The 22,885-nt window shown below is 34.1% G+C and overlaps 1 protein-coding gene across 1 annotated transcript in view; it reads right to left on the reverse strand.

Annotated features, from left to right (window-relative positions):
* HTR2C (5-hydroxytryptamine receptor 2C) overlaps window positions 1-22,885 on the reverse strand; it is a 101,107-nt gene that overhangs the window by 13,003 nt on the left and 65,219 nt on the right. The window contains exon 3 of the mRNA XM_016213559.2: window positions 18,949-19,149. Within this exon, the coding sequence (XP_016069045.1) occupies window positions 18,949-19,149 (201 nt within the window). The remainder of the gene's footprint in view (window positions 1-18,948; window positions 19,150-22,885) is intronic.

Here is a 22,885-nt window from a genome sequence, read left to right on the forward strand (position 1 = left end):
AGTGAATCAAGATTAGCATTTAGTAGACAAGGATAGGCAAAAAAGGTATATTGTATTTCCTAGTTCAAGAGTTTAAAAAATAATGAATAAATATACATAAAAATCCAAGAGTGGAATAAACATGACAACTAATTAATTTAGCTAAAACAAAAGAAAGCATAGGAGCTATATATATGTAAAAATGGCAGAGTAAGAACTTCCAAAAGTTTGTCCCTCCATAAAAGCAACAGAGAAACTAAAACTATGAAAATTAACCAAAGACTTGCAGCATGTAGGAAACATTCATTCAAGAAAAATATCTCAATGTAAGTAATAAGTGATCCCATTCTCATACCCTGATTTCCACATCAGTGGTAGCTTAGAAAAATACCAGCTGATGCTCCTGGTACTAGATGTAGCAAATGAAGTAAAAGCTCATGGAAAGTGACAAACCCAAAGAATTTTTATTATTTCTCTTCTCTGGTGGCTCCTTGGAAGACCCAACTCAAAATGCTTATGTTTATTTGATCTGACTCAGAGTTCAATCAGTGCTAAAGAGCTCTCCAGGAGAGGCATTTCTGGAATACATTTACTGGCAAATGTAAGTCACGAAACCATAAAAATCCTGGAAGAAAACATAGGCAGTAAAGTCACAGACATCCCATGTAGTGGACTTTTCACTGATACAACTCCTAGGGCAGGAGAAACAAAGGAAAAAATAAACATATGGGACTACATCAAACTAAAAAGCTTCTGCACAGCAAAAGAAAACAGCCTCAAAATACAAAGAAACTCCACGGTCTGGGAAAACATATTTGCCAAGGATGAACCTGATAAGGGGTTAATTTCCAAAGTGTACAAAGAACTCATAGCACTCAGCAAGAGGAAGACAAACAACCTAATTAAGAAATGGGCAAAGGACTTAAATAGACAGTTCTCCAAAGAGGACATACGGATGGCCAAGAGACAAATGAGAAAATGCTCGACGTCGCTAATCATCAGAGAGATGCAAATTAAAACCACAATGAGGTATCACTTCACACCTGTCAGAATGGCTACCATCAACAAATCAACAAACGACATGTGCTGGTGAGGGTGTGGAGAAAGGGAAACTCTAGTACACTGCTGGTGGGAATGCAGACTGGTGCAGCCATTATGGAAAACAGTATGGAGGTTCCTCAAAAAATTAAAAATGGAGCTGCCGTTTGACCCAATGATTCCACTCCTAGGAATGTATCCTAAGAATCCTGAAACATTCATCAGAAAGGATATATGCACCCCGATGTTCATAGCAGCACAGTTTACAATAGCTAAGATCTGGAAACAGCCCAAGTGCCCATCAGTAGATGAGTGGATTAAAAAGCTGTGGGACATTTACACCATGGAATACTACACAGCTGTAAAGAAGAAGAATCTCGCACCCTTTGGGACAGTATGGATGGTCCTGGAGAATATTATGCTAAGTGAAATAAGCCAGGCAGAGAAAGAAAAATATCACATGATCTCGCTTATACGTGGAATCTAAAGAACTTAATAAACTGATGAACAGAATAAATTCAATGACATGGAAGCATAGTTGAGACTGATGAAATGTCAGAGGGAGGGGGGAGAGGGGGTGGAGGGGGAGAGAGTAACCAAAGAATTTATATGCATATATGCTACAACCCAAGGACACGGGCAATGGTAGGGAGAGTGACTGGGGAGGGGGAAGGAAAGGGGGGGGGATGAATGGGTCATTGGGGAGAAAAAGGGACATCTGTAATACTTCAAACAAAAATAAAAATTATACATATTAATAATAAAAAAAAAAGCAATCAATGGAAACTATCCCTGAGGAAGCCTAGATATTAGACTTACTAGACAAAGACTTTAAATAAGCTATTTAAAATATGTTCAGTGATATAAAGGAAAATATGTGGTATATAGATAGAATAGAATATTATTAAGACAGCATAAGGAGCTTCACAGTCTTACTCCCCAGAAAAGTTGGTGAGCATTATGAAAGAGCAACCATTAAAAGTTTCTGGAAATGGTCCTTGGAGCATACAACAAATGTAGAAACATTTGTTCAAGAAAATCTACTAGAACTTGGTAAGAATGGTAAGAGTTGGCGGTGTTTGAAATAGGACCTATTGTCTTCCTTCTCCCTCCTAATTCCATTCAGGCTGGTGAAGCCAAAAGCACAGGGTCCCTCTCACGCACAAATCACAGTCAGAAGTCTATCTTGCAAGGAAGAGCAGGACAAAAACCTTTTTCATCCTGCCACTGCTTACAGGTTGCTGAAGCTATTCTCTGTGAAGCTGAGAAGTGGAGACTATACCTTTATGCTCAGTCCACTCTCATGGGATGGGAGTTATACCTTGGGCATAGTGCTACTGAGGATACTGGGTCCCTGATCATCATTTTCTCAGCTTATAAGGCAGTGGTTCCAAAATAAGTCAAAAGCTACCAACATAAGTCAAAATAATTATTTTAATTATTTTAAGGTGACTAAAAATAGTAAAAATCATTCAGAAATAAAATATTACATTAGAAAATAATCACATAATGTAAAAGAAAGTAGTAAAGGAGAACTAAAAGGGAAAAGGACATAAATTATATAGTAACAAATGCTAGTGTGGCAGGTATGAATCCAACTATATCACTAATTGTATTAAATGTGAATAAACTTAAAAGTTTACTCAAAGGCAGAGATAGGCTAGATGAAAAATATGATCTAAATCTATGCTGTCGACAGAAGCTAGAATTTGTATTCAAAGATAAAAATAAACTAAAATCAATTTTTAAATTAAACATTAAAATTAAATTAAGAGTGAAAATAATAGATCATACAATTAGCAACCACAAGAAAGCTTGAGAGTCTTTACTAATATCAGATAGAATAGACTTGAAACAAAACAAAACAAAAAAGCGTACTATACATAGAGAGTAAGATTTTATAATGGTAAAATGATCAATCCACCAGGAATATATAACAATTATATATATACATATATGCACTTAATAACAGAGCATTAAAATGCATGAACCAAAAACTTGAAATAAAGGAAGGGAGAAATAGACAATTCAACATCAATAGTTGAAAATTTCAACATCTCACTTTTAATATGCAACAGAACAATTAGCCAAAGATCAACAAGGAAACAGATGACTTGAACAACACTCTAAACCAATTAGACCTAAAAGATATCTACACAATAAATACATTTTTCTCACATGCATTTGCCATATTCTCAAAGATAGATTATATATCAAGTGATAAAACAGACCTCAATGCATTTTAAAGGCTAGAAAAAAATTATTATATTCTCTGGCCACAGTGGAATAAAATTGAAAATCAATAATGGAACAAAATTTGTGGAAATTAAACAACACACTCCTAAATAACCAATGAGACAAAGAAGAAATCAAAAGGAAAATTAAAGAAACTTTAGATGACTAAAAATGAAGACACAACATACTAAAACTTAGGGGATTCGGTTAAACAGTGCATTGAGATTTATTTCTTGCTTAAAATGACTACACTAAGAAAGAAAATATATCTCAAATAAACTTAAGACACACCTAAGAAGAGCAAACTAAACCTAAAGCAAGCAGAAGGAAGGAATTTATAAAAATTAGAGCAGGAATTAGTAAAATAGAAAATGGTAAAACCAACAAAAATAAAGCTAGTTCTTTGAAAAATTCAACAACCTTGAAAAACCTTTACCTAGATTGATAAAAGAAAAAAAGAGAGAGAACACTCAAATTACTAGGATCAACTAAAATATAACATTACTACTGGCCTTCCAGAAATAAAAACAATATTATAAAAGAATACTATTATAATTAATGCCAATAAATAAGATCACTTAAATGAAAGTCAAATTTCTAGAAAGACACAAAGTACCAAAAATGACCAAAAATTATACAATTTGAATAGCCTTTACCAAGTTAAAAGTTTGAACTAGTAACCAAAAACTACTCATAAAGAAAATCCCATGACCCAATAGCTTTACCTCTGATTTCTATTAAAAGTTTAAAAAAAAGAAAAAGAGTAACAGTTATTCACAAACTATTCCAACAGATGGAAGAGAAGGTAATACTTCTTAACTCATTCTAGGAGGCCTGTATCACCTTGCCAACAAAACAAGGTAAAAGTATCACAAGAAAAGAAACTATAGATTAATATTTTTCAGAAATATGGGAGTGAAATCTGCACCCTGGCAGCATTAGATGTTCCTTTTTTTTAAAAATCCCCCCCTTTTAACACCAAATTAGACATTCATCCATGAACAAAACTGGGAGCTGTGGGATCTAGCACCATATATCAAGGGACCCAGAAGTTTTGCCAAACTGTGTATCTGGTAATAGGCAGACAAACCTCAGAAGTCCAGCTATTACAGCTCACCACTGGAGAAACAAAAAAAACCCTTCCCTCCCAAAAAACCCCCAAACAATAAAACTAGTTAGGTCCCAGTGGAGATAAGAGAAACTTTCAGAGTGCCATACCCTCCTCCAGAAAGGAAATCAACCAATGTATGGGTCTAATGTATTCAGCTGCAGCAACCTCTTTTCTGGGAGAAAAGAGGAGTGGTACAGGAGTGTTTGGCACCCAGGATAATGAGGAGAGTCTTCCATAACTGTGGGGAGGGAGAAAACTAGGATAGAAGCAGATTAGAATTTCAAAAGGTATTAAAGGGATTACACTCAGCACCAACTCCACCCAAGAGCCTCTGGGAATACCACACTTTGTTCTCCCTACCAGGTTGCAGGCAGCCTCAAAGCATCTGATTGCAAAACCCCCAACTCCATCCGCTTTGAGTCTGGTTCCTTGTGCATGCATTCGTGTGTGTGTGTGTGTGTGTGTGTGTGAGAGAGAGAGAGAGAGAGAGAGAGAGAGAGAGAGAGAGAGAGAGAGAGAGAGAGAGAGGGAGAACGAGCGAGCTCTGGCAGACAGGAAATATACTCAGAAAACAAGCCAAAATCTGTGAACAAGGTAGAAACCACAAATGAGCTATAGCACCACCTTCTGGAAAATGAGAGGTTTTTAGTAGCCAGCCTGCTGAATTGTAAGAACCACAGAAGACATAAACGCTTAAGAACTCTGCCACAAGGGAGAGCAAAAAGAGTGGAGCAGGTGTCTCCTCACAAAGGTAGAGAAAACCCCAGATAATAACTATACCATCAGACAGAATATTGTATCTGAAGGCAACTAGCAAAGATTTATGGAGGTGTCTGCTACTTCAAATGCAAAAGCAGCAATGTGCAACTACAAAAAAACTTGAAAAATTAAGAAAATGTGCCATCATAAAAACAAAATAACAATTCTTACATAACCAATTCAAAGGCAAGGGATTTTGTGGTCTAATTGATAAAGAATTCAAAATAGCTATTTTGAATTCAACTAGCTACAAGGAAACTCAGGAAGGCAATTCAACTACATCTTGAAAAACTACATGATAAAAATAAGATTTTAATGAAGAGAAATCATGAAAAAAACCCAAGAATTCTGGAGTCAAAGAACTCAATGAATGAAATAAAAAATGCAATAGAGAGCCTGGCTGGTATGGCTCAGTGGTTGAGCATCAACCCATGAACCAGGAGGTCACGGTTCTATTCCTGGTCAGAGCACATGCCTGGGTTTCCACTTGATCCCAAGCAGGGAGCGTGCAGGAGGCAGCTGATGGATGATTCTCTCTCATCATTGATATTTATATCTCTCTTTCTCTCTTCCTATCTCTGAAATCAATAAAGAAAATATATTTTTTAAATGCAATAGAGAGTATTTGTAGTAGAGTAAAGCAAATAAAAGACAAAATAAGTGAGTTTGAGAATAGGTATTTTGAAATAAACCGATTAGAGGAGAACAAATAAAAAACAATTTAAAAGAGAAAAGAAAGAATACATGATCTATGAGATTATACCAAAAGTACAAATATTAGAATAATTGCAATTCAAGAAAGAGAGGAGAGGGAGAAGGGAGAAGAAAGTTAATTTAAAAAAATAATAGCTGAAACCTTCTCAATCCTGGAGAGATTTGAACATTCAAGTTTATGAAACTAGTAGATCACCTTATTATTTCAATGTAAAAAGGCCTTCTCCAAGGCACATTATCATGAAACTGTCAAAATTCAAGAATAAAGAAAGAATTCTAAAAGTAGCCAGAGAAGAAAAAATTGCAACTTACAAAAGACCATCGTCCCCCATGAGGAAATCAAAATTTTTCTCAGTAGAAATCTTACATGCCAGGGGAGAGTAGAAAGACACATTCAAAGTATTGAAAAGGCCCAGCGGAGTGGCTAAGTGGTTGAGCATTGACCTATGATCTAGGAGGTCACAGTTCAATTCCCGGGCAGGGCACATGCCTGGGTCGCGGGCTCGATCCCCAGTGGAGGGCATGCAGGAGGCAGCCGATCAATGACTCTCTCATCAGTGATGTTTCTGTTTCTGTCTCTCCCTCTCCCTTCCTCTCTCTGAAATCAATAAGACATACAAAAGGAAGGAGGAAAGGAAGGAAGGAAGGAAGGAAGGAAGGAAGGAAGGAAGGAAGGAAGGAAGGAAGGAAGGAAGGAAGGAAGGAAGGAAGGAAGGAAGGAAGGAAGGAAGGAAGGGAGAGAGGGAGGGAGGGAGGGAGGGAGGGAGGAAGGAAGGAAGGAAGGAAGGAAGGAAGGAAGGAAGGAAGGAAGGAAGGAAGGGAGAGAGGGAGGGAGGGAGGGAGGGAGGAAGGAAGGAAGGAAGGAAGGAAGGAAGGAAGGAAGGAAGGAAGGAAGGAAGGAAGGAAGGAAGGAAGGAAGGAAGGAAGGAAGGAAGGAAAGAGAAACGAAAGAAAGAGAAAGAAAGAAAGAAAGAAAGAAAGAAAGAAAGAAAGAAAGAAAGAAAGAAAGAAAGAAAGAAAGAAAGAAAGAAAGAAAGAAAGAAAGAAAGAAAGAAAGAAAGAAGAAAGAAAAGAAAGAAAGAAAGAAAGAAAGAAAGAAAGAAAGAAAGAAAGAAAGAAAGAAAGAAAGAAAGAAAGAAAGAAAGAAAGAAAGAAAGAAAGAAAGAAAGAAAGAAAGAAAGAAAATACCAGCCAAGCTTGCTCTGTATGGCAGTTTTCTGTCATATGAAAAAAAAAAGACTTCCCTAGACAAACAAAAGCTGAGGGAGGTTATCACCACTAGACCTACCTTACAAGTAATGTTGAAAGTTCTTCTGGCAGAAATGAAAAGATACTAAAAATCAGTGACATGAAAATTATGAAAATATACAAACAGTGGTAAAAGTAAATACACAAGCAGACTTAGAAAATGCTAAAACTGTAATAAGATGGTGGGTTAACCACTTAACTATCACATTAAGGTCAAAGGAAAAGAATATTAAAAATAAGTATAGCTGTTATAATGTGTTAATGAACACACACTATAAACAAAGGTAAATAATGACTTCCAAAATATGAAAGGGGGAGTAAAAGGGTGAAGCATTTGTAGATAATCAAAATTAAGTTACTATCAGCTAAAAATGGACTGTTTTATCTATGAGGTATCTTATGTAAGCTTCATGGTAACCACAAAGCAAAAACCTAGAACAGATGCAAAAAAAAAAAAAAAAAGGGGGTAAACAAAACATATCACAATGGAAAAATCACCAATTTACAAGGACAGGCAGAAACACAGTGGAAAAACAAACAAACACTGGAAATAAAAAACAACCAGAAAACAATTAGTAAGATGGCATTACTAAGTCTTCACATATCAATAATTACTCTAAGTATAAATAGATTGAATTCACCTATCAAAAGGCACAGAGTGTCTGAATGGAAAAAAATTTAAGACTTAACTACATGCTATCTACAAGAGACTTCAGGTTTAAGGACATATAAGCTCAAAGTAAAGGGATTTAAAAAGAAGGTCTTTGTAAGTGGAAACCAAAAGAAAGTAGAGATAGCTATACTTATATTAGAAGAAATAGACATAATACCAAAACTGGTAACAAGAGACAATGATGGCCATTATATAATTATAAAGGGGTTAATTCATCAAGAAGATATAACAATTGTACATATATATACACCCAACTTCAAAGCACCTAAATATATTAAGCAAATACTAAGATGTGAAGGAAAAAATACATGAAACCACAATAAAAGTAGGGGACTTGAATACCTCACTTTTACCTTGAAAACTACAAAACATTGTTGAAAATAGTCAAGAATTTAAATGAATGAAAAAATTTTTATGTTCATTGATTAGAATATTTAAAATAGTTAAGATGGCACTCAGTACTCCCCCAAATGATCTAAAGAGTAGCAAGATTCCTTTCTGCATCGCAGCCGACTTTTTTGTAGAAATGGACAAGTCAATTCCAAAATTCATATAAGGACCCAGAAGAGTCAAAATAATCTTTAAATAGAAGAACAAGGGAGAACTCACACTTCCTGATTTTGAAACATGCTACAAAACAATTGTAATCAAGACCTTGTGGTACTGACATAAGACTAGATGTATAGATCAGTAGAATATAATTGAAAGTCCACAAGAGTAAGTAAATGCAGAGAAATCAAAAGAAGACTAGTGGTTTCTAGGATCTGAGAGGGAGGGGAAATGAGGAATGACTCCCAAGAGGTACTTTTTTTTTTTCTGGTTTCAAGAAAATGTTCTGTAATTAAATAGCGGTGATGGTATACAACCTGGTAAATACATCAAAAACTACTGAATTGTACACTTTTAAATGGTGAATTTTATGGTATATAAATTACATCATGATAAAGAAAAAAGCAGGAGAGAAATAATGGAGGAACAATAAAGATATAAGATAAATAGGAAAAATGTCAAAACTGAAGACTTAAATTCAATAATATCAATAATCACATTAAGTGTAAATCAACTAGACACTCTAAACAAAAGATAGAGATCATCAGATTGGATAAAATGTTTTAAAAAGAGACTAAATTCTTTGCTTCTTACATGAGATATATTTTATTTTTTGTTTTTTAAGATTTAAAAAAATTGATTTGAGAGAGAGAGAGAGAGAAAGAAACATCAATGTGAGAAAGAAACATTCATGGGTTGTCTCTTGCATGCGCCCTGACAGGGGATCAAACCTGAAACCTGGGTATGTGTCCTGACTGCAAATCGAACCCACCACCTTTTGGTGCATAGGACGACACTCCAACCAACTGAGCCACACTGGCCAGGCACATGAGATATATTTCAGTTACAAACACATATAGGTTGATAAATAATTGAAATACACATTAACTGAAATAATATGTATAAAACATTATAGTAGGTATATTAATTTCAGATAACATATACTTAATAATATGATTATTAAAAGGCAAAGAGGGAGACTGTATAACTATAAATGGGTTAATATAGTAGGAAATATAATAATTAAAAATATTTGTGCACCTAAAAATAGCTCCAAAATACATGAAGCAAAGCCCAATAGAACTGAAAGGAGAAATCAATAAATTAAGATTTATAGGTAAAGCTTTCAATATTAAACTTTCAGATGTTAGTAGAGTGAATGGAGAGAAAAGTAATAAGGATATAGTAGATGTGAATAGCCCTATAAATCAGTTCAACATAATTAAGATTTATATACCATTTCACACAACATCAGGATACAAATTCTGTTCAAGAGCCTGTAGACTATTAAGAAGGAAGCACTGAAACATAACCAGGGACATAAAACAAGATTCAAAAAATTTCATGAAATAAATTGAGGAGGCCACAAACAAATGGAAGGACATACAGCACTCAATATAGAAGGATTAATATCATTAAAATGTCCATACTACTCAAAGCAATCTACAGATTCAATTCAATCCCTATCAAAATACTGATGGCATTTTTCTCATCAGTAGAACAATAATTCTAAAATTTATATGGAACCAAAAAAAGATTCCAAATAGCCAAAGTAATTTGGAGAAAAAACATGTCATCTCAAAATGTATACAATGCAGCTAAAGTGGTGCCTACAGGCAAATTCAGTGCATTAAATGTTTATATTCATAAAGAAGGAAAGTCTTAAATAAATGACCTATGCTTTTACAATAAGTGTGGGGAGCCGCTGTGGCCCCAGGCACGGAGGAGCTGCCTGGGTGAGCTGCAGAAGTGCTCCCCTGCTCCCTGGGAGATGTGGGTGAGCTGCTGTGGCCCCAGGCACAGAGGAGCTGCCTGGGTGAGCTGCAGAGGTGCTCTCCTGCTCCCTGACCCAGTCCTTGAGGCACCAAAGCAATACTAATTTAGCTTGCGGTCATAAATTCTAGAAAGGCTAATTAGGAAGCTGGCCCCGGCCTGAAAGGTTAAGGGATAGTTAAGCCACATACCAAGCCAAGGACTCAATCCTCCCCAAAAGTTCCCATTAGAAGCCGAGATAAAGATAGTTTCCAAGGCCTGAGCTCCTGCAGGAGGCAGGGTGTTTACTCTGAAAAAGCATTCGTAGGGCCTTGAAGGAATTACTTTGTATCGGGCAAGGGGAAGAAATGCGGGGCGGGGTGCTATTCAGCACAATCAACAGTGCCTGTATATATTGAGCTGAGAAAATAAACTCGGGGCTGCGGCAGTTACCAGCTGCAGTCCTCCCGATCCCATCTTTTTTGTGTCTGCCTTTTCTTCATCCTCACTCCTTCCTCAGGACCGTTCGACTCTGCTGGCGGGCTCCGGCAAATAAGGAACTAGACAAAGGATAGCAATTTGAACTCAAAGTAAATCAGAAGAATGCAAATATTAAAGATAAAATTATAAATCATTAAAATATATAAAGAAAAGTCAGTCAAATCAAGAGATAGCTAGAGTTAATGAAAATCCAGTCTGATTGATTAAGAAAAACAGAAGATACAAACTACCAATATCAGGAATGAAGTAGGGGGATCCATGACAGATCCTATAAATATTAAGGGAAAATAATCAGAGAAAAACTTTAAGCCCATATACTTAACAACTTAGGTGAAATGGACAGATTCTTTAAAAGACACAAAGTTACCAAAGCTCACAATAGAAGTTATTAAAAACTCAAATAACAGTATATCTATTAAAGAAATTTATACCGCAGTTCAAAATCTCACAATAAAACTCCAGGCTGAATATTTTTAGTAGTGAATTCTACTACATGCATATTTAGAGAAATAAAGGGAGAGAGAAACACTGATCAGCTGCCACTTGTATATGCTCTAACCAGGGATTGAACTTGCCACCCTTTGGTGCACCGAAGAAAGCTTCAACCAACTGAACCACACCAGCCAGGGCTCTACTATATATTTAAAGATGCAATCACACTAATTCTAAATTCTTTCTAAAAACAAAAGGAAAAAAATGCTTCCTAACACATTTCATGAACCAATACTACCTTAATCCCAAAATTGGACAAATATATAACATGAAAACTATGGGCCAATGCCCTTCATGATCACAGATGCATCATTTTTAAACAGAATTTTAGCAAATTGAATCCACCAATAAACAAAAAGTGAAGGCATCATGACCAAGTGGTGCTTATTTCAGAGATAAAGGATTAATTAACATTAAAAAGTCACTTAATATAATTTTCCATATCATGAGATTAAAGAAGAAAAAACACATGATCATCTCAAAGATACAAATAAACTTTTTTGAAAATTCAATACCTATTCATGATAACAACTCTTGACAAACTAGTGTTGAATAAAAACTCCCTCAACCTGATAAAGCAAGCAAACAAAAAACTAAAACTGCCATCATACTTAATTAAGAATGATTAAGTGTGTTTTCCGCATTAAAGAATGAAGCAAGTTTGTCTGCCTTTTATATTTGAAATAATAATAGATGCAAAAATTCTAACTAAAATACTATCAAAAAGAATTCAGTGATATAGAAAAAAGAAAGACCCCATTATCAAATGGGACTTATCCTAAGCATGCAAAATTAATTACAATATAAAATTTATATAATTTACCATGCTAAGAGGAGAAAGGAAGAAAGAAATCCTATAATCATCCCAATAGATGTGTAAAAATGATTTGACAAAATTTATACCTGTTTATGATAAAAAGTAAATATAGAATAGAAGGAAATTTCCTTAATCTAATTAAAGGTGTTTCACAAAATCTACAACTAGCAAACATCATTCTTAATGTTTAAATGTTAAGTACTTTCCTTTATTCTACTCAGGAAAAAGATATTTATTATCTCTATTTTTGTTAAACTTTATTTTGCAAGTCCTATCAGTGCAATAAAGCAAGAAAAATAAATTAAAGAACATGTTAAGATAGGAAAAGAAGAAATAAATTTGCCATTCTAACATTACTGGGTATGTAGAAAATGTCAATGAATTGTTAACAAATCTTAGAAATGCTAAATGAATTTAGCCAGATATCTTGGTACAGAGTAAGTACACAAAAATCAAATGTGTTTCCATATACTAGCAACAAACTTTTGGAAAGAAAAAATTTAAATACCAATAATATTTATGATAACATTCTAGGAATTTAAACACTTAGGGATAAATATAACAAAGATGTGCAAGGTCTCTAAACTGAAAACTACAAAATACAACAGCAATTAAAGAAAGCCAACACCTATACCAGCAGGTACAAAAACATTGCACTTTTTGCAAAATATCTTATTATCTTATATTGAAAATGCAGCTTTTATGTGGGTGCAGAATTGCTATAAGAAAGGTATACCTATAGATTCTAATATGATTTGAGAAAAAGCAAGGTTATTATATGATAAATTAAAGAAAAAGGAAGGCGAAAGATCTAAAGCTGGAGAATTTGATACCAGCAAAGATGGTTTGATAATTTTAGAACGACGTTTGGCTTACAAAATATCAAGGTAACAGGAGAAGCAGTGTCTGCCAACCAGGGCAGCAGACAAATTCCCAGATGTCCTTAAGAAAACCATCGAAGAGAAAGGATATGAACAGGTTTTTAATGCAGATAAAAGTGAACTATTCTGGAAAAAAAAAAGTCGCAAAGAATATTTATTACTAAGGAAGAGAAGCGAGGACCAGGATTTAAGGCAGGAAGAGATAGACTAACTCTACTGTTTTGTGTAAATATAGTAGGGTTTATGATCAGGGCTGCCCTTATCTATAAAGCTGTAACCTCCAAGCAGTGAGGGAAAAAGATAAACACCAACTGCCAGTCTTTTGGTTAAACAACAAAAAAGACTGAAGTCAAGAAGTACCTTACCAGAAAGAGACTGCCTTTGAAAATTCTTTTGATATTGGACAATGTCCCTGGCCATCCAGAATCCCATGACTTGAGCACAAAAGGCATCAAAGTGGTCTACTTGTCCCCAAACACATTTCTAAGTCAGCTGCTAAATCAGGGGGTTATGAGGATTTTTAAGGCTCATTATTCATGCTTCTCTATGGAAAGGATTGTCAACACTATGGGAGAGAATCTCCATAAAACATCATGAAAGTCTGGATGATGCTATCATTGTTACAAAAAAAGGCATGAAAGCCATCAAGCCTGAGATAATAAATTCCTGCCAGAGAAAACTGTGTCCAGATGCTGTGCCTGATTTCACAGGATTTATGATAGAGCCAAACAAGGAAATCATGGAAGAGATTGTGGATATGGCAAAAAAGGTGGGGGTGGGGTGGGGGATTTGAAGGGTTTCAAGATATGGATCTTGGGGAAATTTAAGAGCTAAAAGACACCGTGCCAAAGGAATTAACAGGAGATGACTTGATGGAGATGAGTGCTTTTGAACCGGCACCATACAATGAGGAAGAAGACATAGAACCAACAGTGCCAGAAAACAAGTCATTAGACATGATGGCAGAAGGGTTTTGGTTACTCAAGACTGCTTTTGACTTCCTTTATGACATGGACCCTTCTAGGATATGGGCACTGAAACTAAAGCAAATGGTGGGGAGAGATTGATGCAGTATAGAAACATTTTTAGAGAAATGAAAGAGCAAAGTATCCCGACAGAAGTGATTATGTATCTCTATAGAGTTGCACCGAGCGTGCCTGCCTCTTCTGCCTCCCCTTCCACCTCCGCCTTCTTCTTCACCTCTGCCGCCGCTGAGACAGCAGGACTAACCCCTCCCCTTCTTCTCCTCCTCAGCCTCCTCTTTCTCCTCCTCCTTTTCAATGTGAAAAAAACAAGGATGGAGACCTTTCTGATGATCCACTCCCCCTTAATGGATAGTAAACAGTCATCAGGCTGCACAGTCAAGAAACTCATCTGTTGTTTATGTGGATGGGTCTTCATGTGAAAATCTAATAACTGTACTGCAAGAGCCATCTGTATGAGACATTTTTGTGTCATCGTCATCATTGCCTAAGTACTCATCATGTGTACTGTGTGCAAGACTCGTAGGGAAGTGATAGTCAATATAAAACGAATGATGGGTTAGTTTTCTTGCTCTTTTATACCTTTGCTCTCAAAGAATTACATGACCCTACAGTATACCTCTCTTGTAATTGAAGAGATAGCATATTAGCCTATCATCACAAGTAAGTGATTTTTAAAAATGCAACAATATTTCTAATACTGTATTATGAATATGACTGTAATACTGTGTGCCAAAAATTTTTATAACGATTTATTCATTAGCGTGTAAGCTAAGCTACCGTGAAGCAACTGTATCAATTATACTAGGTTGTCATAAAGCAATCACACTGCTGCTGCTTTATAATCAATGTATGAATCATTATACCTATAAATACACACAAATTTTTCCCATTGTCTTTTTATGCCTACTATTAGTAACACATATAACATTTACAGTGTTTTGTGTCATATAAGGTACTGACAGACAGACAATTCACCTTATAAAGAGATGAAGCAAATTTATTGTATCAGTAAATACACTACAGTACTGTAAATGTATTTTCTCTTTCTGGTGATTTTCTTAATAACATTGCTTTTCTCTAGTTTGCTTTATCATAAGAATACAGTACATAATACAAATCACAGGTACCACATGTGTCAATCAACTGTTTGTGTTACTGGGAAAGTTAACATTAAGGCGTTACACAAGCTTTGAGGGAGTCAAAATTCCTACATGGATCTTCAGTTGTGGGTGGGGCTCATGCCCCTAACCCTCACTGTGTTCAAGCATCAGTTATTTGGTTTTAGTTCTGCGATCTTAGAATGTGTTTATATATTTTCCTTCCTGTTCTGTTATTGCCTGCTTTTGGATTTGCTTTATTATACTATAATATTCCTCAGTAAATCTGGAAGTTTAATAGTCCTTGTCTATTCGTGCCCTTGAATGTACAAAAGATTACGTAGTCTATCATCAAAGTTTAATATCAAATATCATTATTTTTCTCCTGGACAATGAAAAAGTTTACTTTCAACCCTCTTTACTTATATGCTGTTGTTTTGTGCATTTTAGTTCCATAAATATTCTGAGCTCCAGAAGACCCTGTTATTGTTGTTGTATACAGTCAATATTTATTTATATTTAACCATACATTTGCCATTTTCATTGCTTTTAATTGCTTCCTGCATCTCCACACTTTCCATCTGTGGCCATTTCCTTTGTCTTATGAAAACCCCTTAGTGTTTCCTAAGTGAGTATGTTTTTACCATGTTCTCTTAGCTTTTGCTTGTCTTATAATGTCTTTATTTTACTTTGATTATTGAGGCACACATTCCTGAGTATATAATTCCAACTCAGCATTCACTTTTAAAAAAACAACAACAGCACATTAATACTATACTTTCAACCTCTTCCAGCTTTCGCTGTTGTTGAGGAGAATCCATCCATCTTATTGTTGTTCTATTGAAGTTGATCTCCCTTTATTTTTTTTCTTTAAGATTGATACTATTTTTTTCTTTTTTTCTGCAATGTCACTGTGATGAGTCTAAATGTTGATTGATTTTTATTCATTCTGCTTGAGACCTGCTGCGCTCCTTAAATAAGAGAATCAGTGTCTCTCATCAATTCTAAAAGCCATTATTTCTTCAAATATTGTTTTTCTGACATTCGTTTCTCACCTTGTGGAATTCTGCTCATTTTATATTATATGTTTATTATCTTCTTATCCTCTCTCTTTCATACCCTTCCCATTTTTCTTTCTTCCTCCAGCACAGTTTCTTCTAACCAACCTCCAATAATGCTCTCTTTAGACATGTCTAATCTGCCTTTCGGTTCTTAGGTTTTCACGTTATGTTTAACCTCCAGATTTTCTAGTTGTTTCTCAAATCCTAAATGTCACTCTTTATAGTTTGCAGGTTTTTGCTGAAATATTTAAGTTCAGCTTTTAATTTTCATGTGCACATTACAAATAGTTGTTTAAAGTCTATTTCAGGTAATTCAACATCTTTAGTGCCTCTGGGCTCATTTCTATTATCGTATATTGTGTTATATTTGGTTCATGTTGTCCTGTGTCTTCATGTGTCTGTTTATTATTGTATTTCTGTTACTAGAATTGAAAAATTATTGAAAGAAATAATTTGAAGCCTGGAATGATGATTTTTTTTACCTATACCAAAAAATTTGGGAAGAACATGAAATCATCTCAATCTAATTTTCAGACTAAGGTTTTTCTTGGTTACATAGGTGAGTTGAATTAGGCCTAAACACTATGACAAGGGTGGTTTAATCCTGGTCCATCTTTATTTCTAGTGTACAGATAATTGGGATCGAAAAAATAAGTTTAAGTTGGTTGACCCTTGCCAGGCTCTATATTCTTATTATGGTTTTCCACTGATCATGAGATTGTGAAATAAGCTCTTGACCTGTCAGTCACAGCTTCAGGTTTGTAAATACATCACTGGCAAAATGACCCAAAAGTTATAATCATTTTTCCTGGATTTCTGTCTTTTTCTGAATCCCACACTCTTATTAGCTTCTCAGTGCTTACAGTATTTTTTCCCATTTTTTTTGTCTTTAATATAAGAGTTATTATTAGAAGCTGATGACCCTAATATTCTAATTTTTTTCTAGGTGATACAATGTGTTTGTTAAAATTTATTTTTACTTTTTAAAAAAAATTAAAATCATTTAAAAAATTTTCAGTTACAGTTGATATACATTGTTATTTTAGTTTCAGGTGTACAACTCCATGATTAGACTTTACATAACTTACTAAGTGATCATCCTGATAAGTCTTGCACCCATCTGATACAATATATAATTAGAATATTATTGACTATATTCCCGATGCTGTACTTTACATCCCCATGACTATTTTGTTACTACCAATTTGTACTTCTTAATCCTTTCACCTTTTTCACCTATCCCACCAAACAACTCCCATCTGGCAACCATCAAAATGTTCTCTGTTATCGATGACTCTCTTTCTGTTCTGCTTGTTTATTTTGTTTCCTAGATTCAATTGTTGATAAATATGTATTTGCCGCCTTTTTATTGCTCATATTTTTGATATTTTTTCTTCTTCATTTTAAAGAAAACTCTTTAACATTTCATATAATACTGATTTGGTGGTGAAGAACTCCTTTAGCTTTATCTTGTCTGGGAAGCTCTTTATCTGTCCTTTGATTCTAAATGATAGCTTTGCCGGGTAGGGTAATTTGGTTGTAGTCCTTGCTTTTCATCAGTTTGAATATTTCTTGCCAATCCCTTTTGGCCTGCAAAATTTCTGTTGAGAAATCAGCTGACAGTCTTATGGAAGCTCCCTTGTAGGAAACTAAATAAGGAATCTCTGGGACAAATTCAAGTGTACCAACATTCACATCGTGGGAGTACAACACAAGGAAAAGAGAGAGAGCAAGAGATTGAAAACCTATTTGAAAAAAATAATGACAGAAAATTTCCCTAACTTGATGAAGGAAATAGACATACAAGTCCAAGAAGCACAGAGAGTCTCAAATAAAATAAACCCAAAGAGGCCCACACCAAGACACACCACAATTAAATGCAAAAGGTTAAGGATAAAGAAAGAATCTTAAAAGCAGCAAGAGAAAAGCAGTTAGTTACCTAATATTCTAATTTAATTTAGCTGTATATTTCCTTTGTAAGCACCATAAGAACTCATCTTTTTAGATGAGTTATTCAGGGTAGAGGAGGTAAACTCTGTAAACTTTTGAATATGTAGATCAAATTGTGCATATAGATTAATTTTTTTTTGTGGTGTACGTGTCATTGCTTTTTGTCCAAAAGGATGTCTGTGTGTATTCCCCTACAGCAGAATAATCTTAAATGTTAAATAAATTAATTTTATGGATAAACCTGGAGTAAAAATCTTTAGATGATATTAGAGAAAATTGTAGAGAGGTCTTGATCTTGTTGTAAACTTTATGAGACTATTTTACAGAAACATAACTTTTAAAAAGAATTATTTAATGAGACACTAAATATAAGTTCCAACTGAGAAAAAAAGGGAAATAAGAAGATTGTAAAGGCTCTTATATGGCAATTAGTTAAATTTTGGTCTTGAATATTAGCATTAAGACATTTATTGCAAGCAATAAAAGGATCATTTCTCTCCTTCAACCTTCCCCAAATCTTTAAAAAAAATCAAGAAATTTTTTTCTTTTGCTGTGTAACAAAAACCCAAAAAGATATTTAAAAATGGAGGGGAAAATTATATATTTCTGGTTGATTAGCAACATAACTTGAGGCATGTTTACCTCATGAAGATTCCTATTGCACTATTAATATTTCCACCGAAGAATATATAAAAATAAAATTAAAATATTAAGATTAATATTCTGGAATAGATTTATGTTTTATAATATTTAAATGCTACATTTTTAAAAATTTAGATTTTGCCACATATCCTCGTCATCTTCAAATCATTTTAAACATCTCTAAAGTTTTGAGTCTGTGTTGCAGAATTCATTGGCATATTGATGCATAAAATAATTTGGCAGAATAAATGGAAACTATTCATTTCAATATTCATATACATTACATTTCTTTTATTATTGTTAACCTAAATATCAGATAAATAGGTTAAGAATAATTATTAAACAGAACAATCCCGATTATACGCAAATGTTACCGGTCGACGTCTGTTCGTTGTTCACAGTACATAATCCGAAGGTATTGAGCATAGCTGTTGCAATTCTAATGGCCAAGAAAGATATTTACCTATAGAAATTGCCCAAACAATAGCAATCTTCATGATGGCCTTAGTCCGCGAATTGAAACGGCTATGCTCAATAGGATTACGTATTGCTACATACCGATCCAGCGATATAGCGCAGAGGTGCATGATGGACGCTGTCGAAAATAAAACATCTAAAGATATCCAGACGGGGCACAAATATCTAGGTAGTGGCCAGACATAATCTGAAAGAGAACAGAGAGAAGACAAGAACATATTATGCAAATTATCCTGACGTTAGTTTTAAATTTTAGTCTACTTATCTTTTTCTCTCATAATCTAAGCATTTTAAAGAAAGTGAAATTTGGGAAACATTTGCCATAGTAATGGCGGGGATGAAGATTATGATGGTAATGCCTTCAGTGTTACATACATTATTTTTTTTATTGAGGTAAAATTTACATAAAATTAATAACTTTGTACAATTGAATGGTATTTAGTACATTGTTAATGTTATGCAACCATCATCTCTTTCTAGTTTCAAAACATTTCATTATTCCCAAAGGAAACCACTACCTGTTAAGCAGTCATTCCCCATTCTTCCCTCCCCCATTTTCTGACAATCTCTAATCTGCCTTTTTTGTCTCTGGATTTAGCTAATTTGAATATTTCTATAAATTAAATCCTAAAATAGTTGACCTTTTGTGTCTGCTTTAACTTAGAATGCTCTTTTGAGGTGCATCCATTTTGTAGCATGTACCAGTACTTCATTCCTTTTTATTGTTTATGCTCTTCTTTGAGATAATTTTTGATGGTCTTGTAAATGCAATTGTTTTCTTAATTAACTTAATGAATCATTCATTATCAGTGTCAGGAACTATAACTGATTTTCATGTGCTAATCTTGTATTCTGCAACTTTGCTGAATTCATTTATTAGATCTATATTTTTGTGCATCAGTACTATAGGACTTTCCCTATATAAGATCATGTTTTTGAGAATAGAGATAATTTTTTTCCAGTTTTCTTCTGCCTTTTATTTTCTATCTTGCTTAATTGCTCTAGATAGAATTTCCAGTACAACGTTGAATGGAAGTAGAAAAAGCATGCATCCTCTCCTCTTTTTAATTTATTTTTATTTTTTATTATTTAAAAAAATTTTATTGATTGATTTTAGAGACAGAGAGGAAGTGGGAGAGAGGGAGAGAGAAACATTAATTTGTTGTTCCACGTATTTATGTGTTCATTGATTGTTTTCTGTGTGTGCCCTGACCAGGGATTGAACCCACAACTTAGCCGTATTGTGATGATGTTCCAACCAACTGAGCTACCTGACCAGGGCCCTCTCTTTTTCTTGATCTTAAAGGAAAATCTTTAATTCTTTTATGATTGAGTAATATGTTAGCTGTGGGTTTTTCATAAATGCCCTTTATTAAGGTGACAAAATTTCCTTCTATTACTAGTTTGTTGAATATTTTTATCATGAAAAAGTGATATATTTTGTTAAATGCTTTTTCTGCATCAATTGAGATGATCTTGTTTTTTAAAAATCTTTATTCTATTACTGTGATGCAATATATTGATTGATTTTTGTATGTTGAACCATTCTTGCATTCCTGAGATAAATCTCATTTGGTCATAGTGCATAATACGATGCTAGATTTAGTTGGCTAGTATTTTGTTTAAGATTTTTGCATCTATATTTATAAGTGATATTGGTTCATACTCGTCTTTTCTTGTGATGTCATTATCTGGCTTTAGTTTCTGGATAATACTGGTCTCATAAAATGAATTACAAAGTGTTCCCATATCTTCTATTTTGTAGAAATTGGAGAAAAATTGGTGTTAATTCTTTAAATGTCTGGTACAATTTACCAGTGAAGCCCTCAGGCCTTGGATTTTCTTTCTTGGAAGGTTTTTGTGTGTGTGTGCGTTTTAAAAATATATCTTTATTGATTTCAGAGAGAGGAAAGGAGAGGGAGAGAAAGAGAGAGATAGAAACATCAATGATGAGAGAGTCATTGATCGACTGCCTCCTGCATGCCCTCAACTGGGGATCGAGCCCGCAACCTGGGCATGTGCCCTGACCGGGAATTGAATCCCGATCGCCTGGATCCTAGGTGGATGCTCAACCGCTGAGCCACGCCTGGCCGGGCTGTTGGAAGGTTTTTTGATTAATGATTTAATATCTTTATTGTTATCGGTCTCATCAGATTCTCTATTTCTTCTTGAGTCACTTCTGGTAGTTTGTGTGTTTCTAGGAATTTGTCAATTTCATTCATGTTATCTGATTAATTGGAATACAACTTTTCATTGTATTCTTTTATAATCCTTTAAATTCCCATAGGGTTAGTAATAATCCCCCCCACTCTCATTTATAATTTAATGATTTGTGTCTTCTCTTTTTTTCTTAGTCACTCTAGTTAAAGGTTTATTAAGTTTGTTGACTTCTCAGAGAACCAACTTTTGGTCTTCTTAATTATCTTTGTTTTATTTTTTTATATTCTCTATTTTGTCTTTCTCCATTTTAATCTTTACCATTTCCTGTCTTTTGCTAATTTGGGTTAAGTTTGTTTTTCTTTTCTAATCTAAACTTCAGTTATTTCCTTCTGAGTACTGTTTTTGCTATATCTCATACATTTTGGTAGGTTAAGTTTTCATTTCACTCTTCTCAAAATATTTTCCAATTTCATAGTTGATCCATTGATTAATAGTGTGTGTGCTGCTTAATTTTCACATATTTATGAATTTGTCAGTCTTCTTCTGTTGTTGATTTCTAGTTTAATTCCATTGGGGAGAAGATACTTTGAATGATAATAATATTTTAATTTTTATGTGGTTTGGGGGGCCTGATATATGGTCTATTCCAGAGAATGTTCCATGTGCACTTGAGAAAAATGCCTTTTCTGCTATTGTTGAATGGGGAGTTTTATATGTGTCTGTTAGGATTAATTGCTTTATAGTATTTTTCAAGTCCTCTCTTTCATTACTGATTCTCTTTGTCTAGCTGTTCTATCCATTATTGAAAAAAGGGCATTGTTATAGATCTTTATTTTCTCCCTTCAGTTTTTCTTCCTGTATTTTTGGTCTCTGTTGTTAAGTGCTTATACTTTTATAATTGCTATATCTTCTTGATGATTTGAACCTTTTATCAATATATAATGTCTTTTTTTGTCTCTCACAACAATTTTTGTCTTAAGTTCTATTTGTTTGAACTATAGCCACCCAGCTCTTTCTGGTTATTATTTGCATGGAATATCTTTTCATTTTTTTACTTTCAACATATTTGTAACTTGGGACCTAAAACGAGTCTCTTATTGACAGCATATAGAGGAAGAATTTTTAAAATCTGTTCTGACATCATGTATTTTTAACCATTCTGACAATCTTAGCCTTTTAACTGGAAAGTGTAATACATTCATATCTAAAGTCATTACAGTTAAGAAAGGACTTATTTCCACCATTTGTTGTTTTCTATAGGATACATATTACTTTCCTCATAAATTCCTGTTACTGTCTTCATTTATGATTAATTTATTTTTATAGGGTATCTTTTAATTTCCTTCTTGTTTCTTATTCTGTACATTATTTTAATATTTTTTCTTAAGTTAATTTGGGAATTAAAATGACCACCTGAACATTATAACAACAAAGTTTTAATTAATACCAACTTAGTTTCAACAGTATATCTTTCTATTTATTATTGTCACAAATTACATTTTTAAACATTGTGTGCTCATTAACATAGATTTATATGTATTATTTTATGTATTTGCCTTTTATATAACATAGTAAAGCAGAAGAAGAGTAACAAACCAATAATATACATATACTGGATTTTATATTTATCTATGTAGCTACATTTTTTGCTTATTTCTTCACATGCCTTTGAGTTACTGTTTAATGCCCTTTCATTTCCTTCTGATGGACTCCCTTTAGCATTTCTTGTAGGACAGGTATACTAGTGATGAAATTCCTCAGTT

Source organism: Miniopterus natalensis, chromosome X (assembly GCF_054644295.1).
Source record: "Miniopterus natalensis isolate mMinNat1 chromosome X, mMinNat1.hap1, whole genome shotgun sequence".
NCBI classification, from domain to species: domain Eukaryota; kingdom Metazoa; phylum Chordata; class Mammalia; order Chiroptera; family Miniopteridae; genus Miniopterus; species Miniopterus natalensis.